General features: G+C 37.8%; 1 protein-coding gene across 1 annotated transcript; it reads right to left on the reverse strand.

The window, feature by feature from the left end:
• Positions 1-139: 139 nt before the first annotated feature.
• On the reverse strand, positions 140-27,504 carry LOC138316267 (cleavage stimulation factor subunit 1-like). The gene is made up of 13 exons (XM_069257888.1): positions 27,375-27,504; positions 23,396-23,523; positions 21,181-21,258; positions 20,754-20,846; positions 19,799-19,839; positions 19,369-19,491; positions 18,925-19,047; positions 15,607-15,682; positions 15,000-15,079; positions 14,146-14,301; positions 10,949-11,093; positions 3,277-3,357; positions 140-2,426 (listed from the first exon to the last, which is right to left on the reverse strand). Exons 1-13 carry the CDS (start codon positions 27,431-27,433, stop codon positions 2,314-2,316), a joined length of 1,296 nt encoding a protein of 431 aa, XP_069113989.1. The 5' UTR covers positions 27,434-27,504; the 3' UTR covers positions 140-2,313.

Below are 27,504 nucleotides of genomic sequence, written 5' to 3' on the forward strand. Positions count from 1 at the left end.
AATTTTCTATACATCTTTTTTAATGTGAAGCTTGATTAAGATAATCAAATAATCACAGGCTTTGTTGATATAACAATAACTGCATGATGAACTGACAGAAATTGACAAATTCTGTAGTAAAAAGAGAAATATAAAAATGTTTCATACTTTACCATATTTATTTCTATATAAATTGCACCATATATCATATTGTACCAGATCATACAGCAAATACACAGTTCATAGCCAGTAATGTACAAAACAAAAGCCATCACTAGAATAAAGACTTTACCAGAGAAAAATGTTTCGGCAGTGGAATTTGAAAACAAATCATATGAAGATGCAAAGTGTTAACATTTTAAAACTTGAAATATAAAATCCCATTATCTGGGTAATTGCATTTCAAAACTTAATATTCCATATAAAGACTACATAAGCTTGGCTAAATTAAACTGTTAAACCTTGAAGTCTAATTGAAAATCAGGATATGCTTTCAATCCACCTGCCCAAACAAAACAGGCTATTTATTTTTAAATAGAGCAATAGAGGGTATTATCGTCAGGAGGTAGTAATCGCCAGTTTTTCCTTAATTTAAAATTATTTTGATAAATGGTACAGTCCGGATGCTATACTTTTCATCAAAGCAAAATGTTGTTCTTTTGCAACCTTTCCGACCCTACCATCAGTCAGGAAAAGCTTCACCTTATCTTATTTTGATGCTCAAACATTTTAATATGTTTTCCATGCTGTATTTCGGGTCGTCTTACATGATCGAATAAGGTCAGTCAAACACACTTTTACTTAAGAGATCAAAATCGTAAAACAAATGCAAGAATATACTTGATCTATGACAAGTTCTAGAGCGTCTGCTAAATTGACTAGCGTTCTGTGTACATCCGGGATACTTCAATGCTGTAAATGGGCCTGGCGATAACTAACTCACATTGTACACTGGAGGAAGTTATCGTCAGTTTTCTAAATTAAATAGAAAATGTACACAAAAAATGATCTCAGTATACAATTCTCAAATTAAACTTGAATTGAATGAAATTGAAGGGAATAATACTTGTGGTTTTAAATAATGTGACAGAGAATTAGAGAAATGTAACTATTCTGAACCTTGCTTTCACTTTCATGTCATCGACAAATACTGTTTATATCATCTACGGATTTTTATAGCATCTATATCTGCATGAAGTACGCGATATAACAGTATCCTGCAGATGTATGTGCATGCAATAATAACATGAATCAGTTTACATACGTGACACAAGGTGAGAAAATGTACTTTTAATAGGTGAAATAACAAAGACTGATGATAACTGCCTCCATGTGACGATAACTGCCTCCATTCAACTGGAAGTGCAAATAATGAATTCTCCCTTATTATCACAATTAACGCTGAAAACGAGCGCACTGATAATGGTATAGACAACCATATCACATTTTTAAGTCAACTGTGTGACATGACTTTGCTATGACCCGGAGATGCTTAACCCGACAATAATACCCTCCATTGCTCTAGCTCTAACTAAATCTTAATTGTTTTGTTCATCATGATTGTAAACAAAACCTCAAATATCAGAATGTTTTTAGAATTTCCTTAATTTAACTTGGTGGTTTCAATTCCCTGTTTAGTAATTGTGTTTTAATACATGTAGTTTATAATAGAAAAGGTGTTTTGCCTCCATATTACTAAAATAGGATTTTCATGTACCAAGTAATCCTTAAACAGAGTTGGTGTAGAATCATAAAAAATCTGACATATCTGGTAATTTCAGATCAAATATTTACAACTATCTATTATTTTCAAACAAGTACTCTGATGATTTGATTACACTTTATCAAACAATTGAACTTCACAGTTAAGAAGTCTCAGTACACAAGTCCCATCTAATCTGAACATCTATTACAGCGAGAAAATTCCAGATATATGTACATGAAAATGAAAGCGATGATACAATGCTGTGTGAATTTTATTTCTATGGATGGTCCCAGTTTGACAAACCTGATATAACCCTGTTGGCTATGTATGGTAAAGCCAAAAAAAATTAATGTGAAAAGGATAGCCAAAATCTAATGTTTTCACAAGTAAAAAGAATTACATGTTTTTTGTTTTTGTTTTTTTCCCCCACTTTATATGAGAAAAATAAAACAAATTTACAAATCCTTTAAAATTGATCCAATATCTTCTTACTTTGATAGCTATCTTAATCACTTTCAATACTAATACACTCATTCAGTTTCAATGATTGAACACAACAAATGCTACAAATAAAATGTATCAATGACGGATGATATCGTGTGATGAAGGATGTCAGTAAGTTGTCTGTGTTAGTCTGTGTCAGCCTTCCTGTACCAGAACCTCGCTCTGAAGTCCTCACTACATGTTATGAATGCTGGGCCGGTTGGTGAGTGAGCAATGTAACGGACAGCGCCGTTGTGGCCTGAAATGTAAAAATCAATCAAACAATCATATCAAATTTAGATTTATGACGTCTATCCTTTATGATCATCTAGTAATACCCCTTTCTCCCTAAAAGCACCCCTCCCCCTTTTTCTAGAAGATGTTACATTAGAGCATTAACTGTTGCTACATGCATGAATAACTATTACCAGAAGAATTTTGTTTTTGTGGAAGAGGAATGTCTAAGTTACAGCTACATGTAATTAGATTAATAGAATCTTACATGGAGCTGTGAAGTGGACAGGGATATCTAAACGCGAGTGAAACATTTTTGCCGGTCAACCCGAGGCTTGCTGAGGGTTGACGGCCAAAATCTTTTACGAGGGTTGAGATATCCCTGTCCACTTCACAGACCCATGTTTGATTCTTTTTCTCTCATACACAGCAGAAAAATGATGAAATTCCACTTGGTTTCCAGCTTTTTCATCGCGCCATTAACGCAGAAACGTCGTTATGTGTCAAAATTGATGACGTCATCTACAATGTGCGTCGCATGTATTGATGACATCACGTTATTGTCTAGCGCTTCTTGTAAGATAGAGATATTCCTAGCAACCACGGGATATCCCTGTGAAGTATGGGAGAAATATCAATGTTGTCACTTCATTTGATACATTCATGATAGTTTTATTTTAAAACTTGTTTTGCATAGAACATAAATAAAAGAAATGCAGAAGCCTTGATTTGTATGGCAATTAAAGAACACAAAGTTATCTTTCTTTCATAAAGAACCTTCAATATTTTTCCATTCTGATATTTCACAAAAGTTGTAATAAAAACGAAAGTATCATTTAGAAAGAAATGATATCAAAAACTTTTGTGTATATTACCTAGTGATAAGAGACGTTGTCGTTCAGCGTTTCTGGAATCCCAACAACAAAGACTTGTTGTAGCCTCATCAGGGAATAGCACTGCACAAAAATATGTATTACATTAACAATTGACTACAAAAATCGTAATAAATTAACAATTGACTACAAAAATCGTAATAAATTATTCTACACTTAATTTTGTTTTAATACTGAGGCCTACAAGATGTATCTGAGGTGACCCACTTGGTTGAGAATATGACACAACATTTCCTCGTGTTGCCTTTGAATCAAAGCCCAGACATCTAGATGTAAGGTAAGTGACTTACCATTGACAATGCTTTTACAGAAGTTTGTATTGATAAGAAATATCATTATGACCTACTCCAATGTATTATATATATAAGGCAGTTTAGTACTGTGTCACATATCTGCTGGCATATATCTCGTTTTTTTTACCATAGTCTTCAGTATGGTTAAACACAGCCTAATTGTAGTGTTGCTGTTTACTGATGGCCCTGACTCCTTTGTACTTAACTCTTACTTACCATAGTCTTCAGTATGATTAAACACAGCCTAATTGTGGTGTTGCTGTTTACTGATGGCCCTGACTCCTTTGTACTTAACTCTTACTTACCATAGTCTTCAGTATGATTAAACACAACCTAATTGTGGTGTTGCTGTTTACCGGTTGCTCTGACTCCTTTGTACTTAACTCTTACTTACCATAGTCTTCAGTATGATTAAACACAGCCTAATTGTGGTGTTGCTGTTTACCGGTGGCCCTGACTCCTTTGTACTTAACTCTTACTTACCATAGTCTTCAGTATGATTAAACACAGCCTAATTGTAGTGTTGCTGTTTACCGGTTGCTCTGACTCCTTTGTACTCAAGTCTTACTTACCATAGTCTTCAGTATGATTAAACACAGCCTAATTGTAGTGTTGCTGTTTACCGGTGGCCCTGACTCCTTTGTACTTAACTCTTACTTACCATAGTCTTCAGTATGATTAAACACAGCCTAATTGTAGTGTTGCTGTTTACCGGTGGCCCTGACTCCTTTGTACTTAACTCTTACTTACCATAGTCTTCAGTATGATTAAACACAGCCTAATTGTAGTGTTGCTGTTTACCGATGGCCCTGACTCCTTTGTACTCAAGTCTTACTTACCATAGTCTTCAGTATGATTAACCTAATTGTGGTGTCGCTGTTTACCGGTGGCCCTGACTCCTTTGTACTCAAGTCTTACTTACCATAGTCTTCAGTATGATTAAACACAGCCTAATTGTAGTGTTGCTGTTTACCGATGGCCCTGACTCCTTTGTACTCAAGTCTTACTTACCATAGTCTTCAGTATGATTAAACACAACCTAATTGTGGTGTTGCTGTTTACCGGTGGCCCTGACTCCTTTGTACTTAACTCTTACTTACCATAGTCTTCAGTATGATTAAACACAACCTAATTGTGGTGTTGCTGTTTACCGGTGGCCCTGACTCCTTTGTACTTAACTCTTACTTACCATAGTCTTCAGTATGATTAACCTAATTGTGGTGTTGCTGTTTACCGGTGGCCCTGACTCCTTTGTACTTAACTCTTACTTACCATAGTCTTCAGTATGATTAACCTAATTGTGGTGTTGCTGTTTACCGGTGGCCCTGACTCCTTTGTACTTAACTCTTACTTACCATAGTCTTCAGTATGATTAAACACAACCTAATTGTGGTGTTGCTGTTTACCGGTGGCCCTGACTCCTTTGTACTTAACTCTTACTTACCATAGTCTTCAGTATGATTAAACACAGCCTAATTGTAGTGTTGCTGTTTACCGGTGGCCCTGACTCCTTTGTACTTAACTCTTACTTACCATAGTCTTCAGTATGATGAAACACAGCCTAATTGTAGTGTTGCTGTTTACCGGTGGCCCTGACTCCTTTGTACTTAACTCTTACTTACCATAGTCTTCAGTATGATTAAACACAGCCTAATTGTAGTGTTGCTGTTTACCGGTGGCCCTGACTCCTTTGTACTTAACTCTTACTTACCATAGTCTTCAGTATGATTAAACACAGCCTAATTGTGGTGTTGCTGTTTACCGGTGGCCTTGACTCCTTTGTACTTAACTCTTACTTACCATAGTCTTCAGTATGATTAAACACAGCCTAATTGTAGTGTTGCTGTTTACCGGTGGCCCTGACTCCTTTGTACTTAACTCTTACTTACCATAGTCTTCAGTATGATTAAACACAGCCTAATTGTAGTGTTGCTGTTTACCGGTGGCCCTGACTCCTTTGTACTCAAGTCTTACTTACCATAGTCTTCAGTATGATTAAACACAGCCTAATTGTAGTGTTGCTGTTTACCGGTGGCCCTGACTCCTTTGTACTTAATCTTCTTACTTACCATAGTCTTCAGTATGATTAAACACAGCCTAATTGTAACCTAATTGTGGTGTTGCTGTTTACCGGTGGCCCTGACTCCTTTGTACTTAACTCTTACTTACCATAGTCTTCAGTATGATTAAACACAGCCTAATTGTAGTGTTGCTGTTTACCGGTGGCCCTGACTCCTTTGTACTTAACTCTTACTTACCATAGTCTTCAGTATGATTAAACACAGCCTAATTGTAGTGTTGCTGTTTACCGGTGGCCCTGACTCCTTTGTACTTAACTCTTACTTACCATAGTCTTCAGTATGATTAAACACAGCCTAATTGTAGGTTTTGCTGTTTACCGGTGGCCCTGACTCCTTTGTACTTAACTCTTACTTACCATAGTCTTCAGTATGATTAAACACAACCTAATTGTGGTGTTGCTGTTTACCGGTGGCCCTGACTCCTTTGTACTTAACTCTTACTTACCATAGTCTTCAGTATGATTAAACACAGCCTAATTGTGGTGTTGCTGTTTACCGGTGGCCCTGACTCCTTTGTACTTAACTCTTACTTACCATAGTCTTCAGTATGATTAAACACAGCCTAATTGTAGTGTTGCTGTTTACCGGTGGCCCTGACTCCTTTGTACTTAACTCTTACTTACCATAGTCTTCAGTATGATTAAACACAGCCTAATTGTAGTGTTGCTGTTTACCGGTGGCCCTGACTCCTTTGTACTCAAGTCTTACTTACCATAGTCTTCAGTATGATTAACCTAATTGTGGTGTCGCTGTTTACCGGTGGCCCTGACTCCATTTGTACTTAACTCTTACTTACCATAGTCTTCAGTATGATTAAACACAGCCTAATTGTAGTGTTGCTGTTTACCGGTGGCCCTGACTCCTTTGTACTTAACTCTTACTTACCATAGTCTTCAGTATGATTAAACACAGCCTAATTGTAGTGTTGCTGTTTACCGGTGCCTGCTCTTGTACTAATCTACTACATAGTCCTGACTCCTTTGTACTTAACTCTTTACTTACCATAGTCTTCAGTATGATTAAACACACCTAATTGTGGTGTTGCTGTTTACCGGTGGCCCTGACTCCTTTGTACTTAACTCTTACTTACCATAGTCTTCAGTATGATTAAACACAGCCTAATTGTAGTGTTGCTGTTTACCGGTGGCCCTGACTCCTTTGTACTTAACTCTTACTTACCATAGTCTTCAGTATGGTTAAACACAACCTAATTGTGGTGTTGCTGTTTACCGGTGGCCCTGACTCCTTTGTACTTAACTCTTACTTACCATAGTCTTCAGTATGATTAAACACAACCTAATTGTGGTGTTGCTGTTTACCGGTGGCCCTGACTCCATTGTACTTAACTCTTACTTACCATAGTCTTCAGTATGATTAAACACAGCCTAATTGTAGTGTTGCTGTTTACCGGTGGCCCTGACTCCTTTGTACTTAACTCTTACTTACCATAGTCTTCAGTATGATTAAACACAACCTAATTGTGGTGTTGCTGTTTTACCGGTGGCCCTGACTCCATTGTACTTAACTCTTACTTACCATAGTCTTCAGTATGATTAAACACAGCCTAATTGTAGTGTTGCTGTTTACCGGTGGCCCTGACTCCTTTGTACTTAACTCTTACTTACCATAGTCTTCAGTATGATTAAACACAGCCTAATTGTGGTGTTGCTGTTTACCGGTGGCCCTGACTCCTTTGTACTTAACTCTTACTTACCATAGTCTTCAGTATGATTAAACACAGCCTAATTGTAGTGTTGCTGTTTACCGGTGGCCCTGACTCCTTTGTACTTAACTCTTACTTACCATAGTCTTCAGTATGATTAAACACAGCCTAATTGTAGTGTTGCTGTTTTACCGATGGCCCTGACTCCTTTGTACTTAACTCTTACTTACCATAGTCTTCAGTATGATTAAACACAGCCTAATTGTAGTGTTGCTGTTTACCGGTGGCCCTGACTCCTTTGTACTTAACTCTTACTTACCATAGTCTTCAGTATGATTAAACACAGCCTAATTGTAGTGTTGCTGTTTACCGGTGGCCCTGACTCCTTTGTACTTAACTCTTACTTACCATAGTCTTCAGTATGATTAAACACAGCCTAATTGTAGTGTTGCTGTTTACCGGTGGCCCTGACTCCTTTGTACTTAACTCTTACTTACCATAGTCTTCAGTATGATTAAACACAGCCTAATTGTAGTGTTGCTGTTTACCGGTGGCCCTGACTCCTTTGTACTCAAGTCTTACTTACCATAGTCTTCAGTATGATTAACCTAATTGTGGTAACCTAATTGTGGTGTTGCTGTTTACCGGTGGCCCTGACTCCTTTGTACTTAACTCTTACTTACCATAGTCTTCAGTATGATTAAACACAGCCTAATTGTAGTGTTGCTGTTTACCGGTGGCCCTGACTCCTTTGTACTTAACTCTTACTTACCATAGTCTTCAGTATGATTAAACACACCTAATTGTGGTGTTGCTGTTTACCGGTGGCCCTGACTCCTTTGTACTTAACTCTTACTTACCATAGTCTTCAGTATGATTAAACACAGCCTAATTGTAGTGTTGCTGTTTACCGGTTGCTCTGACTCCTTTGTACTCAAGTCTTACTTACCATAGTCTTCAGTATGATTAAACCTAATTGTAGTGTTGCTGTTTACCGGTGGCCCTGACTCCTTTGTACTTAACTCTTACTTACCATAGTCTTCAGTATGATTAAACACAGCCTAATTGTAGTGTTGCTGTTTACCGGTGGCCCTGACTCCTTTGTACTTAACTCTTACTTACCATAGTCTTCAGTATGATTAAACACAACCTAATTGTGGTGTTGCTGTTTACCGGTGGCCCTGACTCCTTTGTACTTAATCTTACTTACCATAGTCTTCAGTATGATTAAACACAGCCTAATTGTGGTGTTGCTGTTTACCGGTGGCCCTGACTCCTTTGTACTTAACTCTTACTTACCATAGTCTTCAGTATGATTAAACACAGCCTAATTGTAGTGTTGCTGTTTACCGGTGGCCCTGACTCCTTTGTACTCAAGTCTTACTTACCATAGTCTTCAGTATGATTAAACACAGCCTAATTGTAGTGTTGCTGTTTACCGGTGGCCCTGACTCCTTTGTACTCAAGTCTTACTTACCATAGTCTTCAGTATGATTAAACACAGCCTAATTGTAGTGTTGCTGTTTACCGGTGGCCCTGACTCCTTTGTACTTAACTCTTACTTACCATAGTCTTCAGTATGATTAAACACAGCCTAATTGTAGTGTTGCTGTTTACCGGTGGCCCTGACTCCTTTGTACTTAACTCTTACTTACCATAGTCTTCAGTATGATTAAACACAGCCTAATTGTAGTGTTGCTGTTTACCGGTGGCCCTGACTCCTTTGTACTTAACTCTTACTTACCATAGTCTTCAGTATGATTAAACACAGCCTAATTGTAGTGTTGCTGTTTACTGATGGCCCTGACTCCTTTGTACTCAATTCTTACTTACCATAGTCTTCAGTATGATTAAACACAGCCTAATTGTGGTGTTGCTGTTTACCGGTGGCCCTGACTCCTTTGTACTTAACTCTTACTTACCATAGTCTTCAGTATGATTAAACACAGCCTAATTGTAGTGTTGCTGTTTACCGGTGGCCCTGACTCCTTTGTACTTAACTCTTACTTACCATAGTCTTCAGTATGATTAAACACAGCCTAATTGTAGTGTTGCTGTTTACCGGTGGCCCTGACTCCTTTGTACTTAACTCTTACTTACCATAGTCTTCAGTATGATTAAACACAGCCTAATTGTAGTGTTGCTGTTTACCGGTGGCCCTGACTCCTTTGTACTTAACTCTTACTTACCATAGTCTTCAGTATGATTAAACACAGCCTAATTGTAGTGTTGCTGTTTACCGGTGGCCCTGACTCCTTTGTACTTAACTCTTACTTACCATAGTCTTCAGTATGATTAAACACAGCCTAATTGTAGTGTTGCTGTTTACCGGTGGCCCTGACTCCTTTGTACTTAACTCTTACTTACCATAGTCTTCAGTATGATTAAACACAGCCTAATTGTAGTGTTGCTGTTTACCGATGGCCCTGACTCCTTTGTACTTAACTCTTACTTACCATAGTCTTCAGTATGATTAAACACAGCCTAATTGTAGTGTTGCTGTTTACCGATGGCCCTGACTCCTTTGTACTCAAGTCTTACTTACCATAGTCTTCAGTATGATTAAACACAGCCTAATTGTAGTGTTGCTGTTTACCGGTGGCCCTGACTCCTTTGTACTTAACTCTTACTTACCATAGTCTTCAGTATGATTAAACTAACAGCCTAATTGTGGTGTTGCTGTTTACCGGTGGCCCTGACTCCTTTGTACTCAAGTCTTACTTACCATAGTCTTCAGTATGATTAAACACAGCCTAATTGTAGTGTTGCTGTTTACCGGTGGCCCTGACTCCTTTGTACTCAAGTCTTACTTACCATAGTCTTCAGTATGATTAAACACAGCCTAATTGTAGTGTTGCTGTTTACTGATGGCCCTGACTCCTTTGTACTCAAGTCTTACTTACCATAGTCTTCAGTATGATTAAACACAGCCTAATTGTGTGTGTTGCTGTTTACTGATGGCCCTGACTCCTTTGTACTCAAGTCTTACTTACCATAGTCTTCAGTATGATTAAACACAGCCTAATTGTAGTGTTGCTGTTTACTGATGGCCCTGACTCCTTTGTACTCAAGTCTTACTTACCATAGTCTTCAGTATGATTAAACACAGCCTAATTGTAGTGTTGCTGTTTACCGGTGGCCTTGACTCCTTTGTACTCAAGTCTTACTTACCATAGTCTTCAGTATGATTAAACACAGCCTAATTGTAGTGTTGCTGTTTACCGGTGGCCCTGACTCCTTTGTACTCAATTCTTACTTACCATAGTCTTCAGTATGATTAAACACAGCCTAATTGTAGTGTTGCTATTTACCGATGGCCCTGACTCCTTTGTACTCAAGTCTTACTTACCATAGTCTTCAGTATGATTAAAACACGGCCTAATTGTAGTGTTGCTATTTACAGATGGCCCCGACTCCTTTGTACTTAACTCTTACTTACCATAGTCTTCAGTATGATTAAACACAGCCTAATTGTGGTGTTGTTGTTTACCGATGGCCCTGACTCCTTTGTACTCAAGTCTTACTTACCATAGTCTTCAGTATGATTAAACACAGCCTAATTGTGGTGTTGTTGTTTACCGGTGGCCCTGGCTCCTTTGTACTTAACTCTTACTTACCATAGTCTTCAGTATGGTTAAACACAGCCTGAGTCCGATGTTGCTGTTTCCCGGTGGCTCCAGCTCCTGTGTACACAATAAGACAACGGTTTGTGGACAGCTCCCACAACTTCACCAGTGAATCTTTACCGCTAGACACCACATACTATAACATAGGTATGTCACAAAACTTCATTAAATTAAGTAATAACAGCACAAGTAGATTAACCATAACATATGTGCATGGTAAGGATATCACTACAACTTTAAAATCTGAGGATGCATCATATGTTAAAAAATTGTTGTTTGAAGCAATTGATTGTCATGAACATACAAGAGAAATACAGCAGGTGTCAGAAACTGTCCTTAAACTTCATTACATCCAAATTTTACTTTCAAAAGATACAAAAGATATTTGATTAGAATGCTATTAAAAGTAAACTTTCGAATACATAAACAAACTACTTCAGCAATTCCCTATAAAGTTGCTCTATTAAATTTAGATACTAATGATTACTATAAAACCTTCTGTCAAATACAGAAATTTGCTTACTGGTACTTTTTGACAAAGTTGTTTTGATTTACAATAATTATTATTGATAAACAAGCAATTAGCTGTTTTATCATTAAAGCGAATAGTCGGGCAAGTGACTGTAAAATCGGTAAAAATGGTATGAATATATCCGGTATAATTTCTTATGAATTAGAAAAATAAAAATTTCCGTCAAAATCGCTGTACATGCGAAGAAAATAATAATATCTATGGGAATCCTAAAAGTCCTCCCGACCGGCTATGAGTGCAGTTCAACCTTAACGCATGCGCAACACCCACCACTCTCCGTAGTAAACAAAACATGGCTACCGTAGTTTTGAACCAAAATGTTTCCGCAAAAACAACCAACTGACTCACCTAAAATGCGAAAGGAAAGGCAATGGAGCAGCGACAATCCCAACAACTGACTCGGTAAACATTACAACGCATGGACAGTGTTAATACAACTTGTTATAGTGAAGAGAACAGTTCAAACGAGCACGCGGCTCCGGACCGCTACTGTACGTACCTAGGCCTACTACCCGGTACTCCCTGCTCAGCTGATAGTGAGTGAGTCTTCGTATTTTGATCATTATGTAAATAGTCCCTAGCAGTATTTTTTCATAAATGAGTGGTCACATGTTTCATACCTGTTCCCCAATCGCGTAAAACGTAACCCTGGGGTAAATAGCGGTTCTTTAGTGGGGCCTCTTTAGGGGTAATGAATGCCCTGTATATTTATAAAATGTACCGTTGTAATGCATGTACAGTTAGAATGTAACCGCTAGTGCATTATCAAGCTAAGATTTGTTTCAATTAATCTCTAATATTATGCTACCGGTCAATTCATACAGTTCTGATGTATATATTTATAGATTTTTAATTTGTAAATTTTTGTTCTATACATGTTCTGGTAGTGTTATACATATACATTGTATATAGGATTTACATTGTAGGTTAATTGGTAAAATTGTATTGTATATGTTCTGATATACACATATACATATGTACATGTAGGTTTTAGCTTGTTCTTTAGATATATTTGGAGGACACATACAGTATTATTTCTGGTCATAATAATAAATAGTGTTTGTACATGTGTATATGACAAACTTTACAGAGTTGAAATGTACTGCAGCCATGTATCATTTATAATTATTCTGAATTTTTGTTGGAACTATAGATAATGAATTATGTATCTTTTTTGAAACAATATTTGATTCTATCAAATGCATCAGTGAAACATTCACAACTTATAAAATGTTTTCTCTAAAATAAAAAAAAAAAAACCTGTAGAATGAACCTACATTTATTCATTTATATATATTTGAAATTGATCATTTCAATTTTTGTCACATTCAACAGATATAAAAAATTGTTGGTTCTTTTTTCAGGCACCATGCATGCATAGTGACATGAATACATAAAGTTCATCCCTTGGACCTGTATACAAGTGTATGTATACATATACATACAATTAGCATCATATGAAGACTGAAGAATGTTGATTTGAGTGCTCTTGAAAGTAAACTTTCCCAATATGGACCTAGAAGATCATGAACAGAACATTTAAACAGTATTAATTTATTAAATGTTCCTTTCAACTTTAATCATTAAATAACATTATGATGCAATACTTTTTCATTGTTTAACTTTGTAGAAATATTTGTTTATATTAGTCCTCTAGATCCAGTGATTATAATTCTTGCATCCATATGCCTGCCCATTTGTTTGTCAGGGCTTGTGAGATAGCTTTTCAATTACTTTTAAAATATAAGGATTTTTTTTACATATAGCAATATAGATACCATTGTCTTAGGATTTCTAAATTCTACTTTACAAGAGAGTAGACTCAACATATAAATAAAACCATAAAACTAGCAAGTTATCTGAAATGTTAAAAATCTTTTTGTCTGAACCAAATTTCACATTTATTGTCTATGTGTAACTTGTACATAGACCATTTATGTATTAATACTGTAGTAACAGTGATTACAAACACATAGACTAAAATGTAGTATGTAGTACTATGTACATCTGTCTTTGATTTGAGTTCTAAACAAAAAAGTGGTACCTATTGGGAAGTTGTGACTTGGGCGAAGGGTGAAATACAGAAGAAATAGCTACACATGGAAAAAAGAAAGATATACAGTACCATATGTACAAGATGCTTTTATCGAAAAATGATTATAAAGCATTGTCATTAATGTAAGAATACTTCATTTGCATCAAATGTATCATCTCAAAACAACAATTTGCATACCGCATTAGTGGTTTATCACACGAAACGAAACCGACACGACTGAGAAACACATGTCCATGTTGACATTTCCACGCAGCCTCGTTTTCAAAGAGTTTGGCGAATTTATATTTAGAACTGTGCTAAATTTACACGGGGCTTCCCCAAAATTTCAATGGTCAAAACTGGACACCGTAAGCAGAACTTGACCACCATTATGGTATACAATGACTTTTGGAAGGCCAAAGAACGCATTTAGACTGGTTTCCTTTGCCCGACTATTCACTTTAAGAAGATTGAATTTATATGTATTGTATATTATAAATACATAATTTCTTTCAGTTACACCCTTAAACACAACTTAGAGTCATAAGATGCCAGGTTTGTTGTTAGAGGAAAACTGGAGTACAAAACACGTAATTTTTCACCCATTTAAAAACCACAAACCTTTGAGTTCCTGGAGAAAGTGACAGAGCACACCTCGTTTCCATCGTGTGCTTTTTTAAATGTGTTGATGCAGAGATTGCTGACTCCATCCCAAATCTTAATATCTCCATCTTTCGAACTTGTGACAAACAGGTTAGCATTGGGACACCATTTAACCTGGAAACAAGATTCTCATATCAAATACATCATTAATCCTGCAGCAAAAACAATTACAATAATGGTGTCAACACTTTGTATTGTGAGGGCATAACAGTATGCTATCAATAATTTTGATAACCCATGGCTTAAACACATACCTATATGTTAGGGGATACCAATTCTAACTGTAGGTACCTAATGATGTTCACCCTTTCTCAGGTAAACTTGACCAATATGTTGTAAACTATCGCCACACTTACATCAACCTTTAAAAACATTACAAGTGAGACACCAATCTCTCCCAGGGTTCATTGCGGTCCCCGAGGTCATAGAGTATTACGTCATGACAATTGTTAAATGCATTGCGCTCCATCCCCACCTCCCCCTTCCCCCATTATATACGAGTCATTTATGGTAAAATGATACAAAAGGAAACTACAATATGCATTAAAGAATTTAGTATGAGCATGAAATTTGTTTTTCAAGAATCTTGAAATTCCTTTAGGATGTTTACATAGGTGAAATATGAGGACCGCAAAGCACTTTGGGAGAGATTGGTTAGGCACTACAGAGGACTTACCCATACCCTTGGCCTACATTTGTACATTTCTCTAACTACAAAAATGAGGATCTGAACCTGCTGTCTTTGTGGTACTGATGACTGTCAAACAATGCAGAGTGGGAGCCAACAAATGTAAAAGGTATAAAGGACTTACAGCTGTCAGAGGTCCTTCATGTTGGTGGCTTGGATGTCGTCCTACAAAACACTGGAATGTGTTCACATCATATAGACGCACTGAAAATAGTCAAATACAAGGAATGAATATACACCTAACTTAAAATTTCATAAAATACAGAATAGGGATATCAGTATGGGTCAGAATTAAGGATTTTGTGTGTTGGCAAGTATGGTGTCAAAATGGGATAACTAACATTAACTTTGTGCTACAGACTGTATTTTTACATTACAAATACAGTTCCATGCATCAAGGTATGTATATACAGGTTAAACTTTACTTTAATTTGCTACTCTAGTTGTAATTTTGTAAATAACAAACAAAAAACAATTGTTTGAAAGTGTCAGGGCTGCTGTGGCCGAATAGATAAGATATCCAGACATATTACCACAAGCCCTCCATCCTCTCTGAGTTGCGAGTTTGAATCTCATGTAGAGCAGTTGCCAGGAACTGACCACTGACTGTTGATTTTTCTCCTGGTTCTCCAGTTTTGTTCCATCCACCTGGCATGTCCTTCAATGATTCTGGTTGTAAATAGGACATTAAACTAAACAAACAAGTGTTAGTGTGATGTGTGCAGACTTACATGTAGGGTGTTTGGTACCACAGAGAATGTATTCGCCTGATGGATGGAAGGATAAACAGCGCACCTCTGATGCTTCCTGATAAAAACACAATACAATGAGAAACTTTATTACTGACTCTTTTATAAAACTGTGTCATATAAATATCTGGATTGATAATGTAATATTTCATACTATTAGAAGAATATGAACTGATTGATTAATCTTTGACGCAAGAAAGAAAGAAACAAGAGGCCCAAGAGGCCTTGACGGTCACCTGTGTGCTGCTACAGAAAAGCATTGCAAAGTTGGTTCAAATCTGTAAAAAGTATTTACGAATTAGAATAAATTTTAAAGTTGAACCTTTTAGAATTTTTATTTTTTGTTTTTCATTTTGATAGTGTATTATGTTACCAAACCTTATGCTTAAATTCCAACAAAACCAAACAAGAAGTCAGTCAGTGTCAGTGATTTTATAAATTTCACTTTTTAATCTAAGAAGAAGATTATTTGGTTCCATCAAATCTGTGAATTCAGAATAAGATTTTTATAGTTATAGCCTATTTGACCCCTTTTGGCCCCGCCCCTCTGGCCCCTGGGGGTCGGCCAGGCCAGGACAAATATGGATATGGTGTTAAAATGCTATTTCAGGCTAATAATTCTAACCCAGTTTGACTAATTTCCTATGAAAACAAAGCAAATAATGTTCATAAATGTGTTTTTCCTATATAAACTATAGTAAATTTGACGCCCTACCCAGGGGAAAATCTGAGATCCCAGGGCGATGAAATTCACAATTTTTGTAAAGGGCCTTAAGACCTTCCAATCTATGAAGAGTATCAGGTTCCATCAAATCTGTGAATTCAGAAGAAGATTTTTGAAGTTTTAGCCTATTTGACCCTTTTTTGGCCCCGCCCCTAAGGCCCCTGGGGGTCGGCCAGGACCAATATGGATATGACGATAAAATGCTATCTCAGGCTAAACATTCTAACCCAGTTTGACTAATTTCCTACGAAAAATAAGCAAAAAACATTCATATATGTGTTTTTCCTATATAAACTATAGTTAACTTGACCCCCTCCCCAGGGGGAAACATGAGACCCCAGGGTCATATAATTCACAATTTTTGTAAAGGACCTTAAGACCTTTCCATCTATGAAGAGTATTTAATTCTACCAGTTCCAGAATTTTGGAAGAAGATTTTTGAAGTTTTAGCCTATTTGACCCCTTTTGGCCCCGCCCCTAAGGCCCCTGTGAGTCAGTCATGGAAAATTTGTTAACAGAATTCAATGGCCATTTCATAGGGATAATTCTGACAACATTTGACTAATTTTCTATTATAAATGACCAAGTAATTCTCCAAAATGTGTTTTCACTATATAAACTATAGTAAACATAACCCCCTCCCCAGGGGAAACCGGAGACCCCAGGGTCATATAATTCACAAATTTTGTAGAGGGACTTGAGACCTTTCTATCTATGAAGAGTATTTGATTCTACCACATCTGTGAGTGGAGGAGAAGATTTTTGAAATTTCAGTCAATTTTACCCATTTTGGCCCCTCCCACAGCCCCCTGGGGGGTGGGGGTCATATAATTCACAATTTTGATCGGCCTTATGCCTTAGAAGGTTTGCGCAAAATTTCATTGAAATTCCTTCGGCGGTTTTTGAGAAGAAGTCGAAAATGTAAATTGTTTACGAACACACAACGGACAAGGCACGACACAGGACAAAAGGCGATTAGAATAGGTCACTTGAGACGAAGTCTCAAGTGACCTATTCTAATCGCCTTTTGTCCTGTGTCTAAAAACAAGAGGCCCAAGGGCCTAAACGGTCATCTGACTACCTTCACAATAATCATTTAGGAAATTAATTAGATATAGTGGTATGGTAGCCATCTTCAATTTGGGATCAAACAGAGATGTAATAACACTTTGTCAGAACCATCTCAGGATCATTTCATGCAAGTTTCAGCCAAATCGCACTAGTAGAACTTGAGAGGAAGTTCAAAATGTGTTTTCAAGATGGCGGCTGTGGTGGCCATCTTGGATTTCGGATCAACTCGAAAAATAACAACACTTTGTCGGGATCATGTCAGGATCATTTCTTGCAGTTTTCAGCCAAATCGCACCGGTAGAACTTGAGAAGAAGTTCAAAATGTGTTTTCAAGAAGGCGGCAGTGACGGCCATCTTGTATTTCGGATCGACTCTAAAAATAATAATATTTTTCGGGACCATGTCAGGATCATTTCATGCAAGTTTCAGCCAAATCGCACCAGCAGAACTTGATTAGAAGTTCATAATGTGTTTTCAAGATGGCGGCTGTGGTGGCCATCTTGGAATTCACATCGACCCGAAAAATAACAACACTTTGTCAGGACCATGTCAGGATCATTTCATGCAAGTTTCAGCCAAATCGCACCGGTAGAACTTGAGAAGAAGTTCAAAATGTATTTTCAAGATGGCGGCAGTGGCGGCCATTTTGGAATTCGGATCGACCCGAAAAAATAACAACACTTTGTCAGGACCATGTCAGGATCATTTCATGCAAGTTTCAGCCAAATCGCACCGGTAGAACTTGAGAAGAAATTCAAAATATGTTTTCAAGATGGCGGCTGTAGCGGCCATCTTGAATTTTGGATTGCCCTGAAAAATAACAACACTTTGTCGGGACCATGTCAGGATCATTTCATGCAAGTGTCAGCCAAATCGCACCAGTAGAACTTGAGTAGAAGTTCATAATGTGTTTTCAAGATGGTGGCTGTGGTGGTCATCTTGGAATTCGGATCGACCCGAAAAATAAAAACACTTTGTCAGGACCATGTCAGGATCATTTCATGCAAGTTTCAGCCAAATCACACCAGTAGAACTTGAGAAGAAATTAAAAATATGTTTTCAAGATGGCGGCTGTAGCGGCCATCTTGAATTTTGGATTGACCTGAAAAATAACAACACTTTGTCGAGACCATGTCAGGATCATTTCATGCAAGTTTCAGCGAAATCACACGAGTAGAACTGATAAGAAGTTCAAAATGTGAAAAGTTAAAGCACGGCGGCGTCGGACAGCGGATGGTGGACAGCGAACGGCGACGGATGAAACGTGACGACTACAGGTCATCCTAACCCTTCGAGTCAGATGACCTAAAAACCTCATTATTCAAGTGTTCAAAATGCTCTCAAAATATTACTTCTCAGTGTTTTGCAGAAAACAATTACTAAGGTACACCTTTCTATAACCATACAAGATTTGTAACCATAAATGTTTATCATTGCATCAGATAATATAAACAATCCATCATGAGGTTTACACACAATATCAGATAATTAGGCTAAAAACCAACCTGTATACTTTTATAAGCTTTTTTCACTGAGGGTTTGGAATACTCAAAGAACTTGATACTGTAGTCTTTACTGCCAGAAGCCAAAATCTGATGGTTTGGATGAAAGTCAAGACATGTCACCTCCTGCAAACAGATTAGAGAGATAAAATACCAATCCCACATATTTGAATGTATAATGCTACTTTATCTCTTTGTGGTTTCAATACCTTTGTAGCATTAGTCTTCGACAGTTCAGACACAAAATGATTATTCCTAATTCTTATCTCTTGATGAAATTGTAGTCAATCATACATCAGCAATATTTCTTAGGAAATACTTCTTACAATCGAGATTAAGATTAAGCAAAAGGAACTCTATATTTCCTGTAACTGTATTTTTTTTCAAATCAATGAATAAGAGAAAACAATAAAAGATCTGAAACACAACATTTGAGGAAGGCCTTACGTCATTATGATCATATAAAGTTCGGATAACTGGGTGATTCTCCATGGCCTGCTGGGGGGTTTCCATGGCAATGATTTCAGCTGGTGTGGCACTCTTCGCTAACATCCTTTCCACATCCAAAATCTGACAAATAAAGTCATACTCATTATAACATTATGCAGACAACAAAATATCATGTATACACTTTTAAAAACTTTGAAGTTGGCAGATTTTTTTTAATCCATGTTCAAGAGTCCATTGAGTTCCTCTTTGTTAATTGTTGTGTGGATTAGGTAAAGTAAATAGTATGGACACATAAACTGTTGAGTGATATCATCTTTCATTTCAATATTCTTCAATTTCTGAGAATACGTGAATAACTGTTACTTACTAGATTCAATCTATGTGTACTATTTCACTCCTAAATTAACTGTAATATTGGATTTCATACCTTGATGGAAGAGTCTTCTGATCCGGTCGCAATCAGTTTTCCTGTAATTTTAAACACACATATATAATTTTCACACTCATATACATGATTTTCATTACACATATGTAATTTCACTTAAACAATTAAAATGCCCAAGTACAAATTAATGATCCAATGCTAAACATACCTCAGCTGTGAAAGGCACCAGCTTGACATGGCCCTTTGGGAGCTGTCACATAACACTTACCTCCGCTGTGGAAGTCCCCAGCTCGACATGGCCCTTTGTGAGCAGTCACATAACACTTACCTCCGCTGTGGAAGACCCCAGCTCGACATGGCCCTTTGTGAGCCGTCACATAACACTAACCTCCGCTGTGGAAGGCACCAGCTTGACATGGCCCTTTGTGAGCCGTCACATAACACTTACCTCCGCTGTGGAAGACCCCAGCTTGATATGGCCCTTTGTGAGCCGTCACATAACACTTCCCGCCGCTGTGGAAGGTCCCAGCTCGACATGGCCCTTTGTGAGCCGTCACATAACACTTACCTCCACTGTGGAAGACCCCAGCTCGACATGGCCCTTTGTGAGCCGTCACATAACACTTACCTGCACTGTGGAAGGCCCCAGCTCGACCTGGCCCTTTGTGAGCCGTCACATAACACTTACCTCAGCTGTGGAAGGCCCCAGCTCGACATGGCCCTTTGTGAGCTGTCACATAACTCTTACCTCCGCTGTGGAAGGTCCCAGCTCGACATGGCCCTTTGTGAGCTGTCACATAACACTTACCTCCGCTGTTGAAGACTCCAGCTTGACATGGCCTTTTGTGAGCCGTCACATAACACTTACCTCAACTGTGGAAGACCCCAGCTCGACATGGCCCTTTGTGAGCTGTCACATAACACTTACCTCCGCTGTGGAAGGTCCCAGCTTGACATGGCCCTTTGTGAGCTTTGTGAGCTGTCACATAACACTTACCTCCACTGTGGAAGGCCCCAGCTCGACATGGCCCTTTGTGAGCCGTCACATAACATGTCTCATACAAAGCAGCCTCTGGGGATATGGTTTGAACTGAAAACAGAAAGAACAATCATTATTGGCAACACACTGCTTACTATCATATATATCAGTTATTTTATTCAATGTAGTTTTCAAAATTAAATCATCTTTGTTTCTATAGATAAGAGGTTGATCCTTCAAAAGGTTAGAAGCAGGATACACATATAGTTAGACATAGTAGTTTTTCAACCAAGATGATTTTCCTGTAAACAGATAAGGGATTTTTCAAATATTTGCCTAATGCTGAAAATGAAAACCATACAATTTTCTTTCTCCAAACCACTGATAAAGACTAAAATTGAAAAGCTTTTCTAGTCTAGATCTATAGTTTTACGTATAAACTTACCGTCCGTCTCATATTCCAGGTCGATTCCCGATCCAGGGGCTACATTTTCAGATCCGATCAGCTCCTTCCCGTGAATTTCTGATGGAGCAATAAGACATTTTAAATATAATTTCAATACATTTTTTTGTACTTCTAAACTGTTTGCTTAATTAAGGAACAGTTAGGAAAGTATGATATTGAGAAACAAGAGGCCCAGAGGGCCTGTATTGCTCACCTGGTCTTTTGTTAGTAATTATCACAAGACTCTGACAATTAGAAAAATAAGCAAAATTGACTCCCAAAGTTTAATTTTGAATCACAACCATACAATGATGCTATTGATACCATACAAATATGCTATCCAATACATAGGTTCAGAGACAAAGTAATTTATATGAAAATAGTAGCCTAATTGACCTTTTTGACCTCGCATCTATTGCCGTTTAAGGCCCCGGGGGTCAGCCCTATCATTTGTACAATTTCAAATCCCAACCCTATTAGGATGCTACCATTGCATTATAAGTGCTCTTCCATTCTTAGTTGCAGAGAAGAAGTCGTTTATATGGAAATAGCCAAATTGACCCCACCCTTCAGGCCCCCGGGGGGTCAGCCCCATCATTTGCAAAATTTTGAATCCAAACCCTATAAGGATGTAACCATTGCATTATGAGCGCAATCCCATGTTAAGTTGCAGAGAAAAAGTCATTAATATGGAAATTGACCACTTTTGACCCCGCCCCTCATCATTTGCCCTATCATTTGCTCAATTTGGAATCCCCAGCCTACAAGAATGCTACCATTGCATTATGGGTGCTATACCATGCTTAGTTGCAGAGAAGAAGTCATTTATATGGAAATAGCCAAAATGACCCCTTTTGACCCCGCCCCTCAGGCCACCGGGGGGTCAGCCCTATCATTTGCACAATTTTGAATCCCCACACTATAAGGATGCTACCATTGCATTATGGGTGCTATACCATGCTTAGTTGCAGAGAAGTCGTGTATATGGAAATAGCCAAATTGACCCCTTTTGACCCCGCCCCTCAGGGCCCCCGGGGGGTCAGCCCCATCATTTGCACAATTTGGAATCCCCACCCTTAAGGATGCTACCATTGCATAATGGATGCTATACCATGCTTAGTTGCAGAGAAGAAGTCATTTATATGAAAATAGCCAAATTAACCCCTTTTGACCCCGCTCCTCAGGCCCCCGTGGGGTCAGCCCTATCATTTGCACAATTTTGAATCCCCACCCTATAAGGATGCTACCATTGCATTATGGGTGCTATACCATGCTTAGTTTCAGAGAAGAAGTCGTTTATATGGAAATAGCCAAATGGGCCCTTTTGACCCCGCCCCTCAGGCCCCCGGGGGGTCAGCCCCATTATTTGTACAATTTTGAATCCCCACCCTATAAGGATGCTACCATTGCATTATGGGTGCTATCCCATGCTTGGTTTCAGAGAAGAAGTCGTTTATATGGAAATAGCCTAATTGACCCCTTTTGACCCCGCCCCTCAGGCCCCCCGGGGGTCAGCCCCATCATTTGTACAATTTTAAATCCCCACCCTATAACGATACTACAATTGCATTATGAGTGCTATCTCATGCTTAGTTTCAGAGAAGAAGTCGTTTATATGGAAATAGCCAAATTGACCCCATTTGACCCCGCCCCTCAGGCCCCCGGGGGGGTCAGCCCCATCATTTGTACAATTTTGAATCCCCACCCTATAAGGATGCTACCATTGCATTATGGGTGCTATCCCATACTCGGTTTCAGAGAAGAAGTCGTTTATATGGAAATAGCCAAATTGACCCCTTTTGGCCCCGCCCCTCAGGCCCCCGGGGGGGTCAGCCCCATCATTTGTACAATTTTCAGTTAGTAGCACATAAGGATGCTACCAGTCAAATTTTGTTGAAATCCGACCAGCGGTTATGGAGAAGAAGTCGATTGTTGACGGACGACGGACGACGGACGACGGACGCTGCGGTATCCCATAAGCTCACCTCGGTCCTTTGGACCAGGTGAGCTAAAAAATGATTTTTTTTTTCAATATTTTATGTATGATTTAATCAATTGATATTTCTTCTTTTATAAAAATTGATAATGAGTAAAACAAATGCTTATATGTTTATCTATGAAAATCCATCGTAAAGAGAGAGCTCCCTTAATTAGTATAAACACTGTAACAGTGATCTGTTGACAATATTGTATTAATAACTGAACTGTTTTATACCTTCCTCAATCTCCAGTCCATACTTGAGCACCTTGAAGAGGCGGTCAGACGGAGGACAGGCTGGATGGGCCTTCACTAGTGTCGACAGAGATACCGCCAGTTTCTGATGTCCATCATAAAACAACTGACTGAAATATTATTGTAAATTGTTTGATACATGTATGTACCGGTATTAAGACAAGACAATATGGGGGTTTTGAAATACCAAAACAAAATGGGTAAAGTAAATCCTACTTTACCCACATATTGTTTTGGTATCTCAAAACCAACATATTCTATTGGGTTCAGGATACTTGGTAGGCCTAGTTGTTTGTGCATGGCTTTACTAATTCTTTTTGAAATAAAAATAATGCAATAGTTCTAGGATTGCCGTACTATTTATAACAATAAAATGTAAACAAACATCGCAAGCGGCTGTGTTCCCATCATGTTTATGTGTACAGATATACAGAGTTGTACCTTTGAGCGCCTGGATGTACCTTTGTGTGACATCATCGCCATCGTCTTACAGTAAGTCAGTTATATAGCAATCTGAAAATTATGACACCTTTTTTGATAAAAAAATTTAAAACCACATCGTCCATTTTCATTACACAAAATGTATGTTACAGTTCTTTTGCCAGTTCCGAATTTTAGACAGTCTGAATATTTGATAAATCAAACTCATAATAAATTAAAACTGTATGATTTTCCATCATACATGGAATCTGTTATGTACCTTGACTAATTTTCTTAAAGTTCAAGTAATCTTTTTCTATCTATGAACATTTTCTACGCTGCAAGTGATGACGTTTTTCCTGGCGACGTTTTGGACGTAATAGTCACTGAAATGCTTTATAACAACAACGCCAAAGTTGTCGTATGCTGAGACCGTTTTTGTTATACAAATGTTGTGTCTGCTTTGTTTTTTGTAATATTCAACGTCCTTTCAACTTTTACAGTCATTTAAATATCATTTTTATGAAATATGTGCCATAAACAAATAAGCATGGAAGAGTTATTCCCCTTGTTCGGAACTCATAAATCTGTTAAAAAACGGCAAAATAGCCATGTTGTCTTTGGCTTGATATATGGTCCAACCAGGGTTTTTGCCAGGCCTAGCCTTTGTAGGGTCTGGTAAAAGGACCCATTCCTAATTGAAAAATAGCACTATATATATTTTCCCAAATTCAGTCAACATTTTCCCAATTGTGGTAAATCAACCCCCATATGATGTGAAAAGCTGCGATAATAATATCAATATCTTGTAAATGTGTAAGACATTTCCCAAAGATTGTATAGACTTATTCTACTTTTTTTCCAGAACTTTTTCAAAATTGAAAAAAAAAAATAATTGTTAAGTCATACTTTTTATGTTTGCCCAATTAAAAAAAAAACCACAGATGATATTTTTCCAAATTTTGCTTGGGGTCCTTTTCCCAAAATTGTAGCGGGATTGGACTGGGTCGATCATCGGTGACCAGGTAACTCAGTCAGTAGAGCACTTGGCTAGTGTTCGGAGGGTCCCGGGTTCGAATCCCTGTCTGGCCGCTACATTTTCTCCTCTCCTGTTACAAAATAGCTGGCAAAAACCCTGGGTGTAATTTGGGCATCGGAAAATAATTTTGGTGTTATTACACAGTTATGGCATATTTTTACTAAATCTATACCACATTTAGTCTAGTTTGGTCTATGGAACGACTTAAGGTTGTCCATACTTTTGAAAATCGCGCCAATTCATATGACGCTATACCGGAAGTTGCGGAGGTTGTTTTGAATTAGACTGGTTCCCGCCTCGGTTACCTCCCTGGCATACGCTTCACTGAGGACCGGTAGCGAGTAGCCATCTTGAGTGAGAATTCCAACTCCAGAGTAGTGCGCATCATTTCTGCGCATGATATGTCATCATGGAGACGGCTACTTCCGTTAAGAGAAAATAATGTCATTAACGTCGTTCCTATGAACACACTAAACTCTGTTAGCACGAAATGATTTCAAAACTTAAGATCTTATTTAATTTTGTTTATATATCATTCAAATAAATTATTCATTCTTTACGTTAAGATCCGTCGCTTCGTGCGTAAAGGGGTTTCCCACGTCTAAAAAAAACTGATACCAGCGAACCGGATATGTAGATTGACCAATCAAAAAAATCATCATGGTTACCCGCTACCGGTCCCTAGTGAGCGGAGCGCAGCCTGGCGGAGAGTAGAGAACTAAGTGAAGGGAACCAGTCTAGTTTTGAATTCCAGAATGGTTTCCGATACATCACACTTGGATAATTTTTCAATAGGTGAAAATTATCTACATATAATATTGAATGTTTAAAATCATTAAATAAATCAAATAAAAGCAGTGAAGTGAAAATTATATGCTATCTCTGAGGTTTTTGCGGTCCCTGTCGTAAATGGATTTTTAAACACAGGAAGTGCCGTTCGTCGCTATAAATCATAAGACGGGACCCGGCCGGAACGAAATTCCGGAATTCTAAAAAAATCGCATACGGATTTCCTTTAAACACACAATTTAGAGAATATCATAAAAACAAACAGACATAAACCAGATATAATATCACAAAAACGTATGAACTGATGTGGAATGTTTTTTTGCGGCATGATTTTCAAAAAATAGTCAAATATAACCCATCTTAGCACTGGATGAAATGGGGGTAGGGTTGCGAGTTACAAACTTCAAGCTTACAAAATTGTGAAATTTTGATCAAGGACCCCGTGTTTTTATATGATATTTGTAAAACATATTACCTTGGGCATATCATATACAAATATTGTGAAATTGACATGGGTTTTCATTTCCTTTTTGGCCTAATCATTGATTTTTTACGGGCGAAAATATGGCAAAACATGGTAATTACGTATAGAAACGGTCCTGGGAAATAACAAAAATTAGTTAGCATTTGTAAAAATAAAATAGTTTTGTATATTGTTCTATCATAAGAAATTTAGGATAAAAAAAACAACAGGATCGAGACTACATTCACCCTAATATTACAGAAAACATAATTTTATGAATTTTTCTATTTTCGGTCAGCAAATTTGCATGGATGGTATCAAGGATTTATAAGTGAGAAGGATTCGTGTCTGTCTCTTTGCATTACTAAACACCATGCGAGACGCCTATGAACCGGGAATAAAAACCATTTTTCTCAACAAATATTTGTCTTATCGAGTCAAACGGAACACCAATGTAAAGTTTATTAAATTTCACAACGTTTATAACTTGTTTTAAGGACGGAAGATTTAAAGGATATGTCTTAAATTTTCGTTAAAAAAATACGGCAGCTCATGAAATGACGGCTCGCTTCAGAAAGTAAGATGGTAACCCTCGCACCCGCAAGCTACATCAAAGGCTGCGCCGGCGGGTATCAAAGGGAAATCAGTCGTCGCCCAACGTCACGGTCAGTGCACAAACACAAAAGCTCCTGCCTTGTACTCCCTCAAAACCCAGTGTGACTTATCCTTCTCATGTATGTCCTTGATGGTATATTTCAAGCTCAAATATCTCAAAAAAAGAGAACACCCATTTATCTTTACAGATTTGAAATCTACATGAAAAATGCAAGAAAATAAGACCTGTTAGAAAAAAATGACATGGGTTTTTCCAAAAGTATGGAGCTACCTTAAGCAAAACCGATATGGAAATCTATTCGGAATTGGCTTATTTTCATTTTCAGCTGTTCATCAATGCTAAAAATATTCATGTTGACCCGAATATATGCATTGTTTACCAAGTGCATTATTGTACGATATTAATAAACAAAATATGCATTTCAGCGTCTTGCTTTGTTGTGAGTGTATTAGGTTAGAAACACGTGGATAAAAATTGTAACAATCAACAACCCAAACCCCAGACATGACCAACATAACGCTAACATGCAGCAGTGTTCCAACGCTTCGGCCATTCAATAAAAACAATTTGTACAGTCGATGACTGCACATATCACCAGCAATTGTCACTACTATTGTATATTATGTTTGGATACCTTATCATCAGTCTATACATCAAATCTCGTTGTTTAACTTCATCGTGTTCAGACCCCATTTTTACAATCTCCGCTTGCTGTCATCCGGGAACATCGGATCTTATGTTATCGTTCTATATAAATGTCCGAA

The sequence above is a fragment of the Argopecten irradians genome, chromosome 1 (assembly GCF_041381155.1).
Source record: "Argopecten irradians isolate NY chromosome 1, Ai_NY, whole genome shotgun sequence".
NCBI lineage: Eukaryota > Metazoa > Mollusca > Bivalvia > Pectinida > Pectinidae > Argopecten > Argopecten irradians.